The sequence below is a fragment of the Petromyzon marinus genome, chromosome 70 (genome assembly GCF_048934315.1).
Source record: "Petromyzon marinus isolate PM22_M1 ecotype Great Lakes invasive population chromosome 70, UKy_Petmar_22M1.pri1.0, whole genome shotgun sequence".
Classification (NCBI taxonomy): Eukaryota; Metazoa; Chordata; class Hyperoartia; order Petromyzontiformes; family Petromyzontidae; genus Petromyzon; species Petromyzon marinus.
Window position 1 is genome coordinate 2309347 of NC_133736.1, and position 17447 is coordinate 2326793.

The following is a 17447-nucleotide window of genomic DNA, read 5'->3' on the forward strand; positions in this document are numbered from 1 at the left end:
CTTCAAATGAGTACCTGGTGCGGTGTGTAAAGATCGCCACTAGGGAGACAAAGGCGACCGGGCGTGGTGTTGGCCACCCACACCCTCGTGTGCAGTGCCGGCCTTGAAAGGTGCTCGCTAACAGCACTTGCCCCCAAAAAGAGTCTGTGACAGGCTATACGGGGGATCTTTGTCGTTGGTAGTGGTGGTTGGTGGATAGCCCTCCTGATGGTCGTCCAAGGTTAAATGGGCCATTGTGTTGAGGGGTAGGCGCACTTCGTGTGAGCTGCTATCATTTTGTGACGGCTAGGTCGCTTCTGAAAAAAAGTAGTGCTTGCTGGTCCTGCTGGTGGTGGTTGGTGGTGGTGCTTGTGGTGATGGTGGTTGGTGGTAGTGGTTGGTAGTGGTGGTGGTGCTGCTGCTGCTGTTGGTGATGGTGGTAGTGGGTGGTGGGTGGTGCTGCTGGTGGTGGTGGTGGTAGTGGGTGGTGGTGGGTGGTGCTGCTGGTGGTGGTAGTGGGTGGTGGGTGGTGGTGGTTGGTAGTGGTAGTGGTGCTGCTGGTGATGGTAGTAGTGGGTGGTGGTGGGTGGTGGTGATAGGTGGTGATAGGTGGTTGTGGTGGGTGGTGGTCGGTGGTGGTGGTGCTGCTGGTGGTGGTGTTGGTGATGCTGGTGGTGGGTGGTGGTAGTGGTGGGTGGTGGTGTTGGGTGGTGGTGGTTGGCAGTGGTGGTGGTGGTGCTGCTGGTGATGGGTGTAGTGGGTGGTGGGTGGTGCTGCTGGTGGTAGTGGTGGTAGTGGGTGGTGGTGGGTGGTGGTGGTTGGTAGTGGTGCTGCTGGTGATGGTGGTAGTGGGTGGTGGGTGGTGCTGCTGGTGGTGGTAGTGGGTGGTGGTGGGTGGTGGTCGTTGGTAGTGATAGTGGTACTGCTGGTGATGGTAGTAGTGGGTGGTGGTGGGTTGTGGTGATAGGTGGTGATAGGTGGTTGTGGTGGGTGGTGGTCGGTGGTGGTGGTGCTGCTGGTGGTGGTGTTGGTGCTGCTGGTGGTGGTGTTGGTGATGCTGGTGGTGGGTGCTGGTAGTGGTGGGTGGTGGTGTTGGGTGGTGGTGGTTGGTGGTTGTGGTGCTGCTGCTGGTGATGGTGGTGGGTGGTTGGTGGACATCCCTGCTGAGAATAGTCATACATTGAAATGCGAAATTGCATTGAGGCATCAGCTAATTTCGAATGAGCTGCTATCACTCGTGGCCAACGAGGTCGCTTCTGATAAAATAAGAGGATAAAGTAATAGCTCCGTGGCCTTTTAACCCGGTATGATCGACAGGAAAGTAATTTAATTCGCGTATTTAAGAAAATTAAATCGATATGTTTATCTCTCCCGAAAAAATCGTTGCCCTCCTATCACGTCTCTTGTTGTGGTATTTGTTGAGCGGCTATCATTTGTGGCTAGCTAGGTGGCTTCTGGACGATGGGTTAATACCCTCAGGTGGGGCTTCGTCTGGTAAGGATGCGGTGATGGTTTAGTGTCGTATCGGTGTATGCGTCTGGGTGATTTGTTTGACACGTAAACGGGAGGATTTCTCCACAAATCTGGCTGTTGCCTGATGAAGCTGGTTGTAATTACTGGCGAAACGTCACCGTACTCAGACTGTAAATGTTGCGGCTTGGCTACACTATACACTACACTATACAGTTCACTATACACTACTCTACTATACACTACACTATACACTACAATACACTACTCTACTATACACTACACTATACACTACTATACACTACTCTACTATACATTTCACTATAGACTACACTACACACTACACTACTATACACTCCACTACTATACACCACACTACTATACACTATACTACTATACACTACACTATACACTACACTACTATACACTACACTATATACTACACTATAGACGACACTATACACTACACTACGATATGTTACACTACTGTACATATTCTTAGGGTCTTTCGTTAAAGTCACTAAGATAGGTTCAAACTACAATAATATACACTACACTATACACTACTATACACTACTCTACGATACATTTCACTATAGACTACACTATACACTACACTACTATACACTACACTACTATACACTACACTACTATACACTACACTACTATACACTATACTACTAGACACTACACTATACACTACACTACTATACACTACACTATACCCTACTATACACTCCTCTACTATACACTACACTATACACTACACTATAGACGACACTATACACTACACTACGATATGTTACACTACTGTACATATTCTTAGGGTCTTTCGTTAAAGTCACTAAGATAGGTTCAAACTACACTAATATACACTACACTATATACTACTATACACTACTCTACTATACATTTCACTATAGACTACACTATACACTACACTACTATACACTCCACTACTATACACTGCACTACTATACACTATACTACTATACACTACACTATCCACTACACTACTATACACTACACTATATACTACACTATACACGACACTATACACTACACTACGATACGTCACACAACTGTACATTTTCTTAGGGTCTTTCGGTAAAGTCACTAAGATAGGTTCAAACTACACTAATATATTTCGATTTAAAGCTTTCGTGACTGCAAGGATTCATATTCTTTGGTTCTTTCGGTAAAGTCACCACCACGTAAAATGAGAATAAAATAATAAAATAACACAATAAAATCCTCACGACGTTCCGGCCACAACACAAGGCCACTTGTGTTGTGGCCGAAACGTCGTGAGAATTTTATTGTGTTATTTTATTATTTTATTCTCATTCTACGTGACTTTACACTAATATACACTACACTATACACGCCACTACTATACACTTCACTATAAACTAGTGCTGTTGGTGTAACAAATTGGCACGTTCTGTTTACGTGACAAACCTTACAAATTGGCTGTGTCGGGTGGTGGCGGGGTTAACGACACATTTATATATTTTACGCGATCTAACCCCCCCCCCCAGCAGCTGTGTTTGTTGTTGTAACGTTCTGACCCCGTGCCCCTTACGAGAACATCTGTGAATAAAAGAGCTTTATAGCTCATCGGATTCCTCCTGCAATATAAATATTCTGACTCTGGGCCCACGCCGCTCAAATCTCGCCCTGCTGCTTATGATGATGATGATGCCGTTGATGTATTGTATGTTGAACTTCTTTCACACCGTACGTAGCCAACCGTGCTGTGTGTGTTGAACTTCTTTCCCACCGTACGTAGCCAACCGTGCTGTGTGTGTTGAACTTCTTTCACACCGTACGTAGCCAACCGTGCTGTGTGTTGAACTTCTTTTCCACCGTACGTACCCAACCGTGCTATGTGTGTGTGTACGTTCTAACTTCTTTCCCACCGTACGTATCCAACCGTGCTATAATAATAAAAAAGTACATTTATAACGCGCGCACATTTGCGGACGTTACGGTCGCAACTCAGAGGCGCGGAGCCAAGCTCAGAGTCACTCGAAAGCGTGGTTGTAGAGGTGAGTTTGTAAAGTGTCTCTTGAAGGAGACGATTTAGGTGATGCTGCGAATGTGCAGAGGGGTGATGGCGTTCCAGACTGTTGGGGCTGCCACTGAGAAAGCCGCGCATAGACAATGACCATCCTGGAAATCGGTATCAGGAGGAGGTCGTGAGTCACGCTGCGCGGGCATCTGCCGTATGATGAGCTGCAAGTCGTGTGTCTGTCTATGTGGTGTGTCTCTCTCTGTTTGTGTGTGTCTGTCTGTTTGTCTTGGTGTGTGTCTCGCTCTGTGTGTCTTTGTGTGTGTCTTTCATTGTGTGTGTCTGTGTGTTTGTCTTGGTGTGTGTCTTTCTCTGTTTGTGTGTGTCTGTCTGTTTGTATTGGTGTGTGTCTCTCTCTGTTTGTGTGTCCGTCTGTTTGTCTTGGTGTGTGTCTCTCTCTGTCTGTGTGTCTGTGTGTTTGTCTTGGTGTGTCTCGCTCTGTGTGTCTTTGTGTGTGTCTTTCTCTGCTTGTGTGTCTGTGTGTTTGTCTTGGTGTGTGTCTTTCTCTGTTTGTGTGTGTCTGTCTGTTTGTATTGGTGTGTGTCTCTCTCTGTTTGTGTGTCCGTCTGTTTGTCTTGGTGTGTGTCTCTCTCTGTTTGTGTGTCTGTCTGTTTGTCTTGGTGTGTGTCTCGCTCTGTGTGTCTTTGTGTGTGTCTTTCTCTGTGTGTGTGTCTGTGTGTTTGTCTATGTTGTGTGTCTCTCTGTCTCTGTGTGAGTCTCTCTCTGCTTGTGTGTCTGTCTGTGTGTCATTATGTTGTGTGTTTCTCTCTCTGTTTGTGTGTCTGTCTGTGTGTCTATATGTTGTGTGTCTCTCTCTGTGTGTCTCTGTGTGAGTCTCTCTGTGTGTCTCTGTGTCTCTCTCTGCTTGTGTGTCTGTCTGTGTGTCATTATGTTATGTGTCTCTCTCTCTGTTTGTGTGTCTGTCTGTGTGTCTATATGTTGTGTGTCTCTCTCTGTTTGTGTGTCTGTCTGTGTGTCTATGTTGTGTGTCTCTCTCTGTGTGTCTCTGTGTGTCTCTCTCTGCTTGTGTGTCTGTCTGTCTGTCTATGTTGTGTGTCGCTCTCTGTTTGTGTGTCTGTCTGTTTCTCGTGGTGTGTTTCGCTCTGTGTGTCTTTGTGTGTGTCTTTTTCTGCTTGTGTGTCTGTCTGTGTGTCTATGTTGTGTGTCTTTCTCTGCTTGTGTGTCTGTCTGTTTGTCTTAGTGTGTGTTTCTCGCTCTATGTGTCTTTGTGTGTGTCTTTCTCTGCTTGTGTGTCTGTATGTGTGTCTATGTTGTGTGTCTCTCTCTGCTTGTGTGTCTGTTTGTCTTGGTGTGTGTCTCGCTCTGTTTGTGTGTCTGCCTGTTTGTCTTGGTGTGTGTCTCTCTCTGTGTGTCTCTGTGTGAGTCTCTCTCTGCTTGTTGGTCTGTCTGTGCGTCTATGTTGTGTGTCTCTGTCTGTTTGTGTGTCTGTGTGTTTGTCTTGTTGTGTGTCTCGCTCTGTGTGTCTTTGTGTGTGTCTTTCTCTGCTTGTGTGTCTATCTGTGTGTCTCCGTGTGTCTCTCTCTCTGTGTCTCTGTTTGAGTCTCTCTCTGCTTGTTTGTCTGTCTGTGTGTCTCTGTGTGAGTCTCTCTCTGCTTGTTTGTCTGTCTGTGTGTCTATGTTGTGTGTCTCTCTCTGTTTGTGTGTCTGTCTGTTTGTCTTGGTGTGTGTCTCTCTCTGTGTGTCCCTGTGTGAGTCTCTCTCTGCTTGTTTGTCTGTCTGTGTGTCTATGTTGTGTGTCTCTCTCTGTTTGTGTGTCTGTCTGTTTGTCTTGTTGTGTATCTCGCTCTGTGTCTTTGTGTGTCTTTCTCTGCTTGTGTGTCTGTGTGTTTGTCTTAGTGTGTGTCTCTCTCTCTCTGTGTCTCTGTGTGAGTCTCTCTCTGCTTGTTTGTCTGTCTGTGTGTCTCTGTGTGAGTCTCTCTCTGCTTGTTTGTCTGGCTGTGTGTCTATGTTGTGTGTCTCTCTCTGTTTGTGTGTCTGTCTCTTTGTCTTGGTGTGTGTCTCTCTCTGTGTGTTTCTGTGTGAGTCTCTCTCTGCTTGTTTGTCTGTCTGTGTGTCTATGTTGTGTGTCTCTCTCTGTTTGTGTGTCTGTCTGTTTGTCTTGTTGTGTGTCTCGCTCTGTGTGTCTTTGTGTGTGTCTTTCTCTGCTTGTGTGTCTGTGTGTTTGTCTTAGTGTGTGTCTCTCTCTGTGTGTCTCTGTGTGAGTCTCTCTCTGCTTGTTTGTCTGTCTGTGTGTCTCTGCGTGAGTCTCTCTCTGCTTGTTTGTCTGTCTGTGTGTCTATGTTGTGTGTCTCTCTCTGTTTGTGTGTCTGTCTGTTTGTCTTGGTGTGTGTCTCTCTCTGTGTGTCCCTGTGTGAGTCTCTCTCTGCTTGTTTGTCTGTCTGTGTGTCTATGTTGTGTGTCTCTCTCTGTTTGTGTGTCTGTCTGTTTGTCTTGTTGTGTATCTCGCTCTGTGTCTTTGTGTGTCTTTCTCTGCTTGTGTGTCTGTGTGTTTGTCTTAGTGTGTGTCTCTCTCTCTGTGTCTCTGTGTGAGTCTCTCTCTGCTTGTTTGTCTGTCTGTGTGTCTCTGTGTGAGTCTCTCTCTGCTTGTTTGTCTGTCTGTGTGTCTCTGTGTGAGTCTCTCTCTGCTTGTTTGTCTGGCTGTGTGTCTATGTTGTGTGTCTCTCTCTGTTTGTGTGTCTGTCTGTTTGTCTTGGTGTGTGTCTCTCTCTGTGTGTTTCTGTGTGAGTCTCTCTCTGCTTGTTTGTCTGTCTGTGTGTCTATGTTGTGTGTCTCTCTCTGTTTGTGTGTCTGTCTGTTTGTCTTGTTGTGTGTCTCGCTCTGTGTGTCTTTGTGTGTGTCTTTCTCTGCTTGTGTGTCTATCTGTGTGTCTCCGTGTGTCTCTCTCTCTGTGTCTCTGTGTGAGTCTCTCTCTGCTTGTTTGTCTGTCTGTGTGTCTCTGTGTGAGTCTCTCTCTGCTTGTTTGTCTGTCTGTGTGTCTCTGTGTGAGTCTCTCTCTGCTTGTTTGTCTGTCTGTGTGTCTATGTTGTGTGTCTCTCTCTGTTTGTGTGTCTGTCTGTTTGTCTTGGTGTGTGTCTCTCTCTGTGTGTCCCTGTGTGAGTCTCTCTCTGCTTGTTTGTCTGTCTGTGTGTCTATGTTGTGTGTCTCTCTCTGTTTGTGTGTCTGTCTGTTTGTCTTGTTGTGTATCTCGCTCTGTGTCTTTGTGTGTCTTTCTCTGCTTGTGTGTCTGTGTGTTTGTCTTAGTGTGTGTGTCTCTCTCTGTGTCTCTGTGTGAGTCTCTCTCTGCTTGTTTGTCTGTCTGTGTGTCTATGTTGTGTGTCTCTCTCTGTTTGTGTGTCTATCTGTTTGTCTTGGTGTGTGTCTCTCTCTGTGTGTTTCTGTGTGAGTCTCTCTCTGCTTGTTTGTCTGTCTGTGTGTCTATGTTGTGTGTCTCTCTCTGTTTGTGTGTCTGTCTGTTTGTCTTGTTGTGTGTCTCGCTCTGTGTGTCTTTGTGTGTGTCTTTCTCTGCTTGTGTGTCTGTGTGTTTGTCTTAGTGTATGTCTCTCTCTCTCTGTGTCTCTGTGTGAGTCTCTCTCTGCTTGTTTGTCTGTGTGTCTCTGTGTGAGTCTCTCTCTGCTTGTTTGTCTGCCTGTGTGTCTATGTTGTGTGTCTCTCTCTGTTTGTGTGTCTGTCTGTTTGTCTTGGTGTGTGTCTCTCTGTCTGTCTCTATGTGAGTCTCTCTCTGCTTGTTTGTCTGTCTGTGTGTCTATGTTGTGTGTCTCTCTCTGTTTGTGTGCCTGTCTGTTTGTCTTGTTGTGTGTCTCGCTCTGTGTCTTTGTGTGTGTCTTTCTCTGCTTGTGTGTCTGTGTGTGTTTGTCTTAGTGTGTGTCTCTCTCTCTGTGTCTCTGTGTTGTCTCTCTTTGCACGTGTGTCTGTCTGCGTTGTCTCCTTGTCCGTGTTTTGTCTCTCTCTCTCTCTCAAATTTAGCAATCTGTGGAAGAACGCAATCAACCAGGTGGGGTGTTGACTGTTGTGTTAGCCGACTCTCTGTGTTGTATTGCATTATATTTCTAAGTTTACCACGTTAGTTGTTTTTCTCATTCGTTCTTAACTGATGATGGTTGCTTGTGTTGCAATCGAAACGCCGTATTCTATTATCAATTGATTTTATTTTCTACGTGACTTTATCGAAAGGACCAAAGAGTAACGCACCCATTTTTTACTTGCACAGTAAAGTAATTGTCTTCTAGGGTTTCTTTCGGTAAAGTCACGTAGAATGAGAATAAAATAATGAAATGAAACAATGAAATTCTCACGACGTTTCGGCCACAACACGAGTAGCGTGACTTTACCGAAAGAACCAAAGAAGGTGAATCGTTGCAGTCACGAAAGCTTTAAATCGAAATCAAGTAATTGTATTTTTTTTAATTTGCTGTACGGCCCCAGATAATAGGACAAATCGCTCACCTTAAACACCCCCGGTCGTTCGTAAAAGTCGAGTGGCGGTATAGTACTATAGCAATAGAGCATGTGCAGAATCGCTGAAACGGGATTGATAGCTTGAAAGCGTTTTAGCGCTGGGCCCTTGAAAGTGCGGGGCACGTGGCATTTGCAGCTACTTTTGCTATACGGGGATACATCCGGGCACCGCTGTGGGGGACTTATTACGTGCGATTGCAACCGAACGCCCGAAAAAAAAAAACTAATTTCTGGTGGAGGTAATCTCAACGAAATTGGTCCTCCAGTTATAACCACAATATTCTGACGATCCTCATTCTGATGACCAGGGGCTAGAGCCAGAATTTTGACTTTGGTGGGGGCGGGGGGGGGCTGACTTCAATATTCTGAGATATCTCAGTGTGTTTATGCTTTACAATGGGCGCCACAAAATGCGTAAAATTAATTTTATTGGACTTGCACGCGGAGTTTATTAATAGGTCGGAGCCGCTGATGCGGCGAATAAGTTTCGATAAGTTGGAAAGGCCGCCGATCAAGCAGCCTGCAGGGCAGCACAAGGTGGCAGCCTGCAGCATTTTTCAGATATACGGTTATCCCGATGATCGACTTTCCCAAAAATTTCAGGGGGGGCTAAGCCCCCCCCACAGCCCCCCCCTGTGGCTCCGCCCCTGCTGATGACGATTTATTGTCTTCAAGTTACTCGGCAGGAGAGTTCAACGGTCAGCGAGTGAGTGGGCGGGTCACGCTCGCTGCAATTCGCAAAATGCCAATTCAGTTGTCGATAAATTGGTTAAGTTCGAGTCGTGTTTCAAATGTTGTGGTTGTTGGTTTTTTTATTTAATAGTGGCGGCAAGTAGTGATGTTATGAGTGTGTGTTGTTGTTAGCAGAGTTGTTGTTGTTATTGGTCGTATTCTTGGTACTTTCGGTAAAGTCACGTAGAATGGAAACAATAAAATAATAAAAATATAAAACAATAAAAACCACGATATGTTATTGTTTCATATTTTTATTATTTGATTGTTTCCCTTCTACGTGACTTTACCGAAAGAACCAAGAATATGAATCCCTGCAGTCACGAATGCTTTAAATCAAAAGTTATTGGTCGTGTTGTAGTTATTAATAGTGTTATTGTTATGAGTAATGTTGTTGTTGCTAGTATTGTTGTTAATATTCGTGGTGTTGTTATTATTATTAATGGTGTTGTTATTAGTAGTAGTGTTGTTGTTATTCGTAGTGTTGTTATTAGTAGTGTTTTTGTTATTAGTAGTGTTGTTGTTGTTAGTAGTGTGTGCTGTTAGTATTGCTATTATTCGTAGTGTTTTTATAGTGTTGTTATTAGTAGTGTTGTTGTTATTCGTAGTGTTGTTGTAATTAGTCGTATTGTTGTTAGTGTTGTTGTTAGTGATGTTGTTGTTATTCATAATGATTGTATTGTTAGTGTTGTTATTAGTATTGTAGTTATTATTAGTAGTATTGGAAGTGTTGTTGTCATTACTAATGGTGTTATTACTAGTGCTATTGTTATCAATAGTGGTGTTATTAGCAGTATTGTTATTATTAGTAGTATTGTTGTTATTCATATTGTTGTTATTAACAGTGTTATTGTTATTAGTAGTATTATTGTTATTATTCAAATTGTTGTTATTAACAGTGTTGTTATTAGTAGTGGTGTTATTAGTGGTGTTGTTACTAGCAGTTTTATTTTTACTGCAGCGACGAAGGCTCCAAGTCTCTCATTGACATGCTAATTTCCCGCCTTACCCGACATTCGTGCCATCCTAACGTTGGTCACCTCACTCCGTTAAAGCTAAACGTTGTGCCATCAAAAGCTTGCCACCACCGCTAGCCGACACGGCCAATCAGGTACTGTAAAATGGGATTTGTGTCACGTAAACAACACGTGGCCAATCGAGATGACTACTTCAGACAATGAACCGGTGGTGTTTGTGTGCGGGGAGCGGTAACGTAGCGGTTAGTGCGCTGCACTACGAATCCCGCGAGGTTGGTTCAATTCCCACTCTCGGCAAAACACCAGTGACGATAATCCTAACCAGTCCTGGGCCTCCCCTAAGGTTGACTCAGATTCAAATCAGTACCTGGTGCGGTGTGTAAACATTTCCAACGGGAAGGTTAATGGCGACCGGTCGTGGTGCTGCCCGTCCACCCCCTCATGTGCCACCGTGTCGACCTTCATAGGTGCTCGCTAACAGCACTTTCCCCAACGGTCTGTTAAGGCTATACAGGGGGTCCTCGTCTTTGTGTTGGAGAGAAAGTGAAAAACCCCACAAAAACATTGACAATACGATGACGACGATGATGATGATGATGATGCAACATTTACAATTTGAACACCACGACATTCCGCTGGTCATTACAACAACAGCAACCACAACAACCACAACAACCACGGCAAACCAGACGATAAGCCAGAATTGTGAAGAAGCCCCCTTTTTCTCGTCACGCCCTCTAATTGGAGCGAGTAAAAAAAAAAAGGTGATGTCAACATTCGTGCGTTTTTGTTTGCACAGAACACAACCCTCTGGACAGACGTACGAACAACCGCGCAGGCCAGCCTGTAGATGGCGTCGTCAAACTTCTCGGCAATCGAACTTCCTCCTTCCCTTCCACCCTCGGACATCATCGTCATGGTCACCCCCTTCGGAGACCCTCCGAGCGTCCGCCTCTCGCTCTTCGGCACCCTCCTCCTCCTCTTCACCGCCGCCGTGGCGGGCAACGCGCTCCTCTGCTCCGTCGTGTGCCTCGAGAGGCGCCTCCGCACCCCCATGTGCACCTTCATCGCCTCCATGGCGCTCACGGACATCGTCCAGGTGGCCAGCAGCGTGCCGCGCATCATGGCCAACCTCCTCGGCGACGGCGGAGCAGCAGGAGGAGGCGGCGGTCCCCGCGGCGGCGGCGTGGGGCTCGTCTCCGTGGCCGAGTGCACCGCCCAGATGTTCCTCATGCACGTGTCGGTGCGCGCCCAGGCCTTCCTGCTCGCCCTCATGTCGGTCGACCGCTACCTCGCCGTCGCCTTCCCGCTCAGGTACCGCTCGCTCGTGACCAACGGCGCCGCCCTGCGCGCCTCGGCCGCCGCCGCCGCCGCCGCGTGCGCTCTCACGTGCCCCAACGTGGCTCTGCTCGTCGGACTCGACTACTGCCGAGCGCGGGTCCTCGCCGCGGTCTACTGCAGCTTCTACTCCGTGGCGTTCACGTCGTGCGGCGACGTCGGCGCCCAGCGGCGCTACGGCTACGCGACGCTCGCCCTCGCCACGGCGCTGCCCGCGTGCGCTGTCGCGCTCGCCTACGCGCTCATCCTTCTCGAGTGCCGCAAGGCGGGGCTCCGCCGGGGTCAGCGGAAGGCGCTGCGCACCTGCGTCACCCACCTGCTCGCCGTCGGGGCTTTCTTCGCCTCGGTTTTCTTCTCGTTCGCCAGCAACATCTCGTTCCTCGCCGGCGTTGGCGCCGAGGTGTCCTACTGCCTGCAGGGATTGCACTGCATCGTGCCGGCGCTGGTGAACCCCGTCATCTACGGGCTCGGGACGGCCGAGATTCGGCGCGGATGCGTGAAACGGTTCCGCAGCAGGGTGGCAGACGGCGGGCGATGAAGTGTGGGGGGGAGGGTGGTGTGGGTGGAGACGGGGGTGGCGGGGGGGGGGGGGTTGCTAGCGCGGGTGGAGGCAGGAGGAGGGAGGGTGGCTCATGTTGACACCCACTCCCCCCCCCCACCCACCACCCCGACCTAGCAACTTGTGAACAGAGCCGTGCCCTGGGGTATGTTCAATCGTGGCGGTCGACCCGGGCCCCGAGCTTTTGGGGGGCCACACACCGTGCTTCGACATCTGAATTAACACTGCACCATAGACTCAACGCTGCACCATAGACTCAACACTGCACCATAGACTCAACACTGCACCATTGACTCAACACTGCACCATAGACTCAACACTGCACCATAGACTCAACACTGCCCATAGACTCAACACTGCACCATAGACTCAACACTGCACCATAGACTCAACACTGCACCATTGACTCAACACTGCACCATAGACTCAACACTGCACCATAGACTCAAGACTGCCCATAGACTCAACACTGCACCATAGACTCAACACTGCACCAGAGACTCAACACTGCACCATAGACTCGACATTGTACCATAGACTCAACACTGCACCATAGACTCAACACTGCACCATTGAGTCAACACTGCACCATAGACTCAACACTGCACCATAGACTCAACACTGCCCATAGACTCAACACTGCACCATAGACTCAACACTGCACCATAGACTCAACACTGCACCATAGACTCAACATTGCACCATAGACTCAACACTGCACCATAGACTCAACACTGCCCATAGACTCAACACTGCACCATAGACTCAACACTGTACCATAGACTCAACACTGCCCATATACTCAACACTGCCCATAGACTCAACACTGCACCATAGACTCAGCACTGTACCATAGACTCAACACTGCACCATAGACTCAACACTGCACCATAGACTCAATACTGCACCATAGACTCAACACTGCCCATAGACTCAATACTGCACCATAGACTCAACACTGCACCATAGACTAACACTGCCCATAGACTCAACACTGCCCAAAGACTCAACACTGCACCATAGACTCAACACTGTCCATAGACTCAACACTGCACCATAGACTCAACACTGCACCATAGACTCAGCACGGCACCATAGACTCAGCACTGCCCATAGACTCAACACTGCACAATAGACTCAACACTGCACCATAGACTCAACACTGTCCATAGACTCAACACTGCACCATAGACTCAACACTGCACCATAGACTCAGCACGGCACCATAGACTCAGCACTGCCCATAGACTCAACACTGCACCATAGACTCAACACTGCACCATAGACTCAACACTGCACCATAGACTCAACACTGCACCATAGACTCAACACTGCACCATAGACTCAACACTGCACCATAGACTCAACACTGCACTATAGACTCAACACTGCACCATAGACTCAACACTGCACCATAGACTCAACACTGCCCATAGACTCAACACTGCACCATAGACTCAACACTGTACCATAGACTCAACACTGCCCATAGACTCAACACTGCACCATAGACTCAGCACTGTACCATAGACTCAACACTGCACCATAGACTCAACACTGCACCATAGACTCAATACTGCACCATAGACTCAACACTGCACCATAGACTCAACACTGCCCATAGACTCAATACTGCACCATAGACTCAACACTGCACCATAGACTAACACTGCCCATAGACTCAACACTGCCCATAGACTCAACACTGCACCATAGACTCAACACTGTCCATAGACTCAACACTGCACCATAGACTCAACACTGCACCATAGACTCAGCACGGCACCATAGACTCAGCACTGCCCATAGACTCAACACTGCACCATAGACTCAACACTGCACCATAGACTCAACACTGCACCATAGACTCAACACTGCACCATAGACTCAACACTGCACCATAGACTCAACACTGCCCATAGACTCAACACTGCACAATAGACTCAACACTGCACCATAGACTCAACACTGCACCATAGTCTCAACACTGCACCATAGACTCAACACTGCCCATAGACTCAACAATGCAACATAGACTCAACACTGCACCATAGACTCAACACTGCACCATAGACTCTACACCGCACCATAGACTCAACACTGCACCATCGACTCAATACTGCACCATAGACTCAACACTGCCCATAGACTCAATACTGCACCATAGACTCAACACTGCACCATAGACTAACACTGCCCATAGATTCAACACTGCCCATAGACTCAACACTGCCCATAGACTCAACACTGTCCATAGACTCAACACTGCACCATAGACTCAACACTGCACCATAGACTCAACACTGCACCATAGACTCAACACTGTCCATAGACTCAACACTGCACCATAGACTCAACACTGCACCATAGACTCAACACTGCACCACAGACTCAACACTGCCCATAGACTCAACACTGCACCATAGACTCAACACTGCACCATAGACTCAACACTGTCCATAGACTCAACACTGCACCATAGACTCAACACTGCCCATAGACTCAACACTGCACCATAGACTCAACACTGCACCATAGACTCAGCATTGCACCATAGACTCAGCACTGCACCATAGACTCAACACTGCACCATAGACTCAACACTGCACCATAGACTCAACACTGTGCAGAGACTCAGTGCCGCTTCTGTACATGAAGGCAGTCCCCCCTCTCCTTAATCTTTTTTTCGTTTCTCTCTCTTATAACCTCACCTGCTCTTCTCCGTCGCCAAATTCCTTCCCTCCCCTGCCACGTGATGCGCTAAACAATTAACACCGCCAGCGTCAATTGAACCGATTAAAGTTAAGATTGAGATATCGGCGTTTGTGCGTGTGTATACGTGTTCCACGTGTGTGTGTGTATGTACACGTGTTCCTCGTGTGTGTGTACGCATTCAGCGTTAATTGCTCATCGCATCACGTGGGACGCGTTCACCTATCATCGGGTGCGTGTCGCATGGAACGAGTAAACTTGGTTCTGCATGGCGGATGCGTAAATGGGTACAACGTGGAAAGACGGAATGCCGTGGTGTTGTGAGGAGTGGTAGCGAAGCGGTTAGCACACTTCTGCATGCACCTGCCGACCCGAGTTCGATTCCCTCTCACGGCCAACACCATTGGCTATTTTCTGAACCCGTCATAGGCCTCCCCTAGGTCGACTCAGCCACAAATGAGTACCTGGTGCAGTATGTAAGCATCGCCACTCGGGAGACAAAGCCAGGCGTGGTGCAGACCATCCATCTCATCATGTGCCGTGCTGGCCTTCAGAGGTGTTCGATAACAGAACTTGCACCTACAGTCTGTTAAGGCTACATTGGGGTATCTTTGTATCTGGTGGTGGTTGTGGAGGTGGCGGTGGCGGTGGTGGTGGTGGCGGTGGCGTCGGTGGGGGTTGTTGTGGAGGTTGTGGGGGTGGTGGTGTAGGTGGTGAAGGTGGTGGAGATGGTGGTGGTTGTGGTGGTAGTGGAGGTGTTGGCGGAGGTGTTGGAAGAGATGTTGGTGGTGGTGGAGGTGGTGGCGGTGGTGGTGTTGGTGGTGGTGGTGGAGGTGGTGGTGGTGGAGGTGGTGGTGGTGGTGGAGGAGGTGGTGGTGGAGGTGTTGGCGGAGGTGTTTGAAGAGATGTTGGTGGAGGTGGTGGTGGTAGAGGCGGTGGTAGTGGTGGAGGTCGTGGTAGTGGTGGTGGTGGTGGCAGTGGTGGCAGCGGCAGCGGTGGGGGTGTCACCGCCAACACGTTCGGAAATGGGGGAAAGCGGCCGCTGAATCAAAGTGGCAACATCCGACGGAGAGATCGGCAGCTCCGCTCAAAGGGGTCAAAGGCGAGACACCATGAGACCATCTCATGAGGACCTCCAGGTGTTTGTTGCCATACCTACGCACAGGTACGGTACCGCCAACGCGTCAATTGTTTTGTGGATCTTGGGCATTGCACCACAACGCGTTGCACGACAGTTTGTTCTGGGTGGCCACAGTCGCGCACTACTGGAGAGTTTTTTGTCGTTTTGTTTCAGCTCTCCGCATCTAAGCGGCAATGGATCCCCCTCGTTATTTATACGCGTTCGTTAATCCCCCCCACCCCTCCTTTTACAGGTGAAGGGCTCACAAGTGACGTCATCACATCTACCCCTCTATTTAAGGAACGAAACAGGAGGATTTCATACCCTTTTGGTTCTATTCGGTAAAGTCTCGTAGGTAAAAAATAAAACAACAAAAAATGAAATGAATAAATAAATAATCACGACGTTTCGGCCACAGCACAAGTGGCCTTCATCAGGTGAAGGCCACTTTTTTATTTTTATTTTTTGTTGTTTCATTTTTTACCTACGTGACTTTACCGAATAGAACCAAAGAGTATGAAATCCCTGCAGTCACAAAAGCTTCAAATCTAGGAGGATTTCCCCACAATTATGGCTGTCGCCTGTAAATATATGATCACATATAACACACACACACAGCCAGATTAGGTGCTTATGTATTTAATGCGTTGTTTTTGATTCTCATAATTGTAAACATCTATTTGTCTTCTTCCTTTTCACGTGTGGCGTCAATAAATTTGGACAGAACAAATTTGGAGAGGGCTCAGTTTGTAAATGCTGTGGATTTCCGTTCCCAACACACCGGTGCGTTGTACTAGTAACGAATTGTAAATGTAGTAGTGGGTTTAACTCTCCAACACACAGCAACCGGTTAGTGCTGTACTAGTAACGAATTGTTAATGTTGTCGTGGGTTTAACTCTCCAACACACAGCAACCGGTTAGTGCTGTACTAGTAACGAATTGTAAATGTTGTAGTGGGTTTAACTTTCTAACACACAGCAACCGGTTAGTGCTGTACTAGTAACGAATTGTAAATGTTGTAGTGGGTTTAACTCTCCAACACACAGCAACCGGTTAGTGCTGTACTAGTAACGAATTGTAAATGTTGTAGTGGGTTTAACTCTCCAACACACAGCAACCGGTTAGTGCTGTACTAGTAACGAATTGTAAATGTAGTAGTGGGTTTAACTCTCCAACACACAGCAACCGGTTAGTGCTGTACTAGTAACGAATTGTAAATGTAGTAGTGGGTTTAACTCTCCAACACACAGCATCCGGTTAGTGCTGTACTAGTAACGAATTGTAAATGTTGTGGTGGGTTTAACTCTCCAACACACAGCAACCGGTTAGTGATGTACTAGTAACGAATTGTAAATGTTGTAGTGGGGTTAACTCTCCAACACACAGCAACCAGTTAGTGCTGTACTAGTAACGAATTGTGAATCTCGTAGAGGGTTTAACTCTCCAACACACAGCAACCGGTTAGTGCTGTACTAGTAACGAATTGTAAATGTTGTCGTGGATTTAACTTTCCAACACACAACAACTGGTTAGTGTTGTACTAGGAACGTATTGGCATGTTCTGTCTACGTGACAAACCCATTACTAATTGGCTGTGTCGGGTGGCAGCGGGTTTAATGACACACATTTATATATTTACACGATCTAACCTAAAAAAAAGCTCTTACGGATGGACTAACTTTGCTGTAGCACCTTTGTACACGCAGCGGTTTCTCAACCCCTTATTTTGGCTACCTTTGTCGAATTTCAATGCCAACGGTCCATTCCATTCAATGTAATTTTTGGAGCAACAGAACAAAACACACTCGCACCCCTACTAAAGAGGTCCATCGCGATCCTTTGCAACGTCGATTAAACGAAGATCGATTGAACGAAGATCGATGGAACGAAGGCAATGAGGGGGCATACTCAAGGAAAAGCTAATGGGGGGGGGGGGTGGGGAATGAGGTCTTGCGGAGTTTCCTGAACTGTTAGGTGCCCGCACTCGAGAAGGCCCCCTACTACTGCCA

The 17447-nt window shown here is 47.6% G+C and overlaps 1 protein-coding gene across 1 annotated transcript; it reads left to right on the plus strand.

The window, feature by feature from the left end:
• The first annotated feature begins 10558 nt into the window (after positions 1 to 10558).
• LOC116957136 (olfactory receptor 52Z1P-like) lies at positions 10559 to 11584 on the plus strand. Its single transcript, XM_032979100.2, has one exon. The coding sequence runs from the start codon at positions 10559 to 10561 to the stop codon at positions 11582 to 11584; it is 1026 nt and encodes a 341-aa protein (XP_032834991.2).
• Positions 11585 to 17447: the final 5863 nt, after the last annotated feature.

What these genes read in the sequence shown, in the direction of transcription:
- LOC116957136 (XM_032979100.2), top strand. Translation starts at nt 10,559, where the DNA reads ATGGCGTCGTCAAACTTCTCGGCAATCGAACTTCCTCCTTCCCTTCCA.